At 46.0% G+C, this 3,533-nt stretch overlaps 1 protein-coding gene across 1 annotated transcript in view; it reads left to right on the top strand.

Moving 5' to 3' along the window:
• LOC117365987 (jerky protein-like) overlaps window positions 1–2,945 on the top strand; it is a 69,852-nt gene extending 66,907 nt beyond the window's left edge. Inside the window, exon 2 of the mRNA XM_033957002.1 lies at window positions 1,608–2,945. Within this exon, the coding sequence (XP_033812893.1) occupies window positions 1,693–2,910 (1,218 nt within the window). The 5' untranslated portion in view covers window positions 1,608–1,692 and the 3' untranslated portion in view covers window positions 2,911–2,945. The remainder of the gene's footprint in view (window positions 1–1,607) is intronic.
• Window positions 2,946–3,533: the final 588 nt, after the last annotated feature.

Raw genomic sequence — 3,533 nt, 5'->3', positions numbered from 1 at the left:
CATGGGTGTGGGTCGGTGGGTTGGCGGGGTGGGGGTGGGGGGGTCTGCAACAGTAGCTGGGCTTAATAGTCGGTGCTTAATAGTAACATACATACAAGAGTAGATGACGGCAGGTAAAAAGACCCGAATGGTCCATCCAGTCTGCCCAACCTGATTCCATTTAAATTATATTTTTTTTATTTTGTTATTTTGTTTCTTCTTAGCTATCTATTCCTGGGCGAGCATCCCAAGCTTTCCCCGGTACTGTGCTTGGGTTCCAACGGCCAAAATCTCTGTTAAGACTTAACAGTCCCCCTTCCTCACCCTAGTGTGCAGTGGCTTACTATCAGAGGCCAGGGCCGATACCCTCCAGCAAGGCAGCATGGGTGTGGGTCGGCGGGTTGTTGGGGGGTGGTGTGCAACAGTAGCCCGGGCTTAATAGTCGGTGCTTAATAGTAACATACATACAAGAGTAGATGACGGCAGGTAAAACCCCGAATGGTCCATCCGGTCTGCCCAACCTGATTCAATGTAAAATATATATTTTTTATTTTGTTATTTTGTTTCTTCTTAGCTATCTATTTCTGGGCGAGAATCCAAAGCTTTCCCCGGTACTGTGCTTGGGTTCCAAAGGCCAAAATCTCGGTTAAGACCGAATAGTCCCCCTTCCTCACCCTAGTGTGCAGTGGCTTACTATCAGAGGCCAGGGCCGATACCCTCCAGCAAGGCAGCATGGGTGTGGGTCGGCGGGTTGTTGGGGGGTGGTGTGCAACAGTAGCCCTGGCTTAATAGTCGGTGCTTAATAGTAACATACATACAAGAGTAGATGACGGCAGGTAAAACCCCAAATGGTCCATCCGGTCTGCCCAACCTGATTCCATTTAAATTATATTTTTTTTATTTTGTTATTTTGTTTCTTCTTAGCTATCTATTCCTGGGCGAGCATCCCAAGCTTTCACCGGTACTGAGCTTGGGTTCCAACGGCCAAAATCTCTGTTAAGACTTAACAGTCCCCCTTCCTCACCCTAGTGTGCAGGGGCTTAATATCTGAGGCCAGAGCCGATACCCTCCAGCCAGGAAGCATGGGTGTGGGTCGGTGGGTTTGGGGGGGGGGGGGGTCTGCAACAGTAGCCCGGGCTTAATAGTCGGTGCTTAATAGTAACATGCATACAAGAGTAGATGACGGCAGAAAAAGACCCGAATGGTGCATCCGGTCTGCCCAACCTGATTCAATATAAATTATATATTTTTTATTTTGTTATTTTTGTTTCTTCTTAGCTATCTATTTCTGGGCGAGAATCCAAAGCTTTCCCCGGTACTGTGCTTGGGTTCCAACGGCCAAAATCTTGGTTAAGACCGAATAGTCCCCCTTCCTCACCCTAGTGTGCAGTGGCTTACTATCAGAGGCCAGGGACGATACCCTCCAGCAAGGCAGCATGGGTGTGGGTCGGCGGGTTGTTGGGGGGTGGTGTGCAACAGTAGCCCGGGCTTAATAGTCGGTGCTTAATAGTAACATGCATACAAGAGTAGATGACGGCAGAAAAAGACCCGAATGGTCCATCCGGTCTGCCCAACCTGATTCAATGTAAATTATATATTTTTTATTTTGTTATTTTGTTTCTTCTTAGCTATCTATTTCTGGGCGAGAATCCAAAGCTTTCCCCGGTACCTCTGCTGTTAAAGCTATTCCGAGAGAGCGAGGACCGTAAATTAATGCTGAGTCGGAAAACGCTGCACAGGTCCAGAATTGAAAAGTTTGACCATGTCCTAATAGCCTGGCTGCGCCAACGAAGGTTTGACGGAGTACCCATGTCCGGTATGATGTTACGAAAACAGGCCAAAAAGTTCCAACGAATACTGAAAATTGGCAACACTAAATGTGTGTTCTCAGAAGGATGGCTAGATAAATTCAAAAAGAGATACGCACTTAAATGCCTTAAAATATGTGGGGAGAAGCTTTCTGCAGATAACGAGGCGGCTGTAAGTTACATTGATGAATTTGCTTCCATAGTAGCAGGAGCTGGGAATTGTTTGAGTCCCGAGCAAATTTATAACGCAGACGAGACCGCTTTGTACTGGAGATATGTCCCACGAAAAACACTGGCCACAGCAGACGAACGAGCACCTTCTGGTTTCAAGGACATGAAAGACCGTGTAACCATCTTAGCCTGTTCGAATGCGGCTGGAAAACATAAGTTAAATCTGGCCTTGATCGGTAAAAGCCGAAATCCAAGGTGCCTTAAAGGAATAAGACATGAACTTCCAGTGATCTATATGTCACAGAGAAACGCTTGGGTGACACAGGATAGCTTTATCGACTGGTTCCACCAACATTTTGTCCCCGAGGTGACAGAACATTGCAGGGCGGCTGGACTTGGAGAGAACCCAAAAGCCTTGCTGGTCCTGGACAATTGCCCTGCACATCCACCTGCTGATCTTCTTCGGAGCAATAACATTTCTGCTGTGTATCTCCCACCAAATGTTACATCCCTTCTCCAACCCTGTGACCAGGGCATTTTGCGTGCGTTGAAAATAAAGTACAAACACTTTTTCCTTCATAAAATGCTGGGTGCACTCAACAGTGGAACACAAATCCTGGACTTCTTGAAGTCATTTACTCTGAAAGATGCAATTTATGGACTGGCAGATGCATGGAACCAGATAACGCTGGCAACCTTAAAAAACGCTTGGCACAAGCTTTGGACAGCGACATTATTCGACAGTGATGAGGAGGAAGATGAGGACTTCAAAGGTTTCACAGTCCATGATGAAGATTGGGAACTAGAAAACATTGGCTCCTATGCCTCCATAGGCACAGCAGAGATGGAAGAACTGATGAACATAGACAACCACTTAGATGTTGCACAATCCCTCAGTGATAGGGATATTGCGGCCAAAGTACTCAATGAAGGCATTGCAAATGTCCAATGATTTCCTTGTTGGTTTTTTTGTCAAAATAATAATAAACACACACACACACACAAAGTGCAAATGTCCAATGATTTCCTTGTAGGTTTTCTTGTCAAAATAATTAAAAAAAAAACCCCACACACAAAGTCTCAGACTGCATCATTTCTGCCCATTCTCCTGCCAAGGTGTAGGTGCCTAGTTACAGGAGGGTAGGCCAGAAAAATAAACGGTTTATGTTAACACAAGCCTGCACATAGCCACAAGCTAAGCTGTCAATCACAAAGTCTCAGACTGCATCATTTCTGCCCATTCTCCTGGCAAGGTGTAGGTGCCTAGTTTCAGGAGGGTAGGCCAGAAAAATAAACGGTTTATGTTAACACAAGCCTGCACATAGCCACAAGCTAAGCTGTCAATCACAAAGTCTCAGACTGCATCATTTCTGCCCATTCTCCTGGCAAGGTGTAGGTGCCTAGTTTCAGGAGGGTAGGCCAGAAAAATAAACGGTTTATGTTAACACAAGCCTGCACATAGCCACAAGCTAAGCTGTCAATCACAAAGTCTCAGACTGCATCATTTCTGCCCATTCTCCTGGCAAGGTGTAGGTGCCTAGTTTCAGGAGGGTAGGCCAGAAAAATAAACGGTTT

The sequence above is a fragment of the Geotrypetes seraphini genome, chromosome 8 (genome assembly GCF_902459505.1).
Source record: "Geotrypetes seraphini chromosome 8, aGeoSer1.1, whole genome shotgun sequence".
In the NCBI taxonomy this organism is placed as follows: domain Eukaryota; kingdom Metazoa; phylum Chordata; class Amphibia; order Gymnophiona; family Dermophiidae; genus Geotrypetes; species Geotrypetes seraphini.
This window is presented reverse-complemented; position numbering and strand designations above follow the sequence as displayed.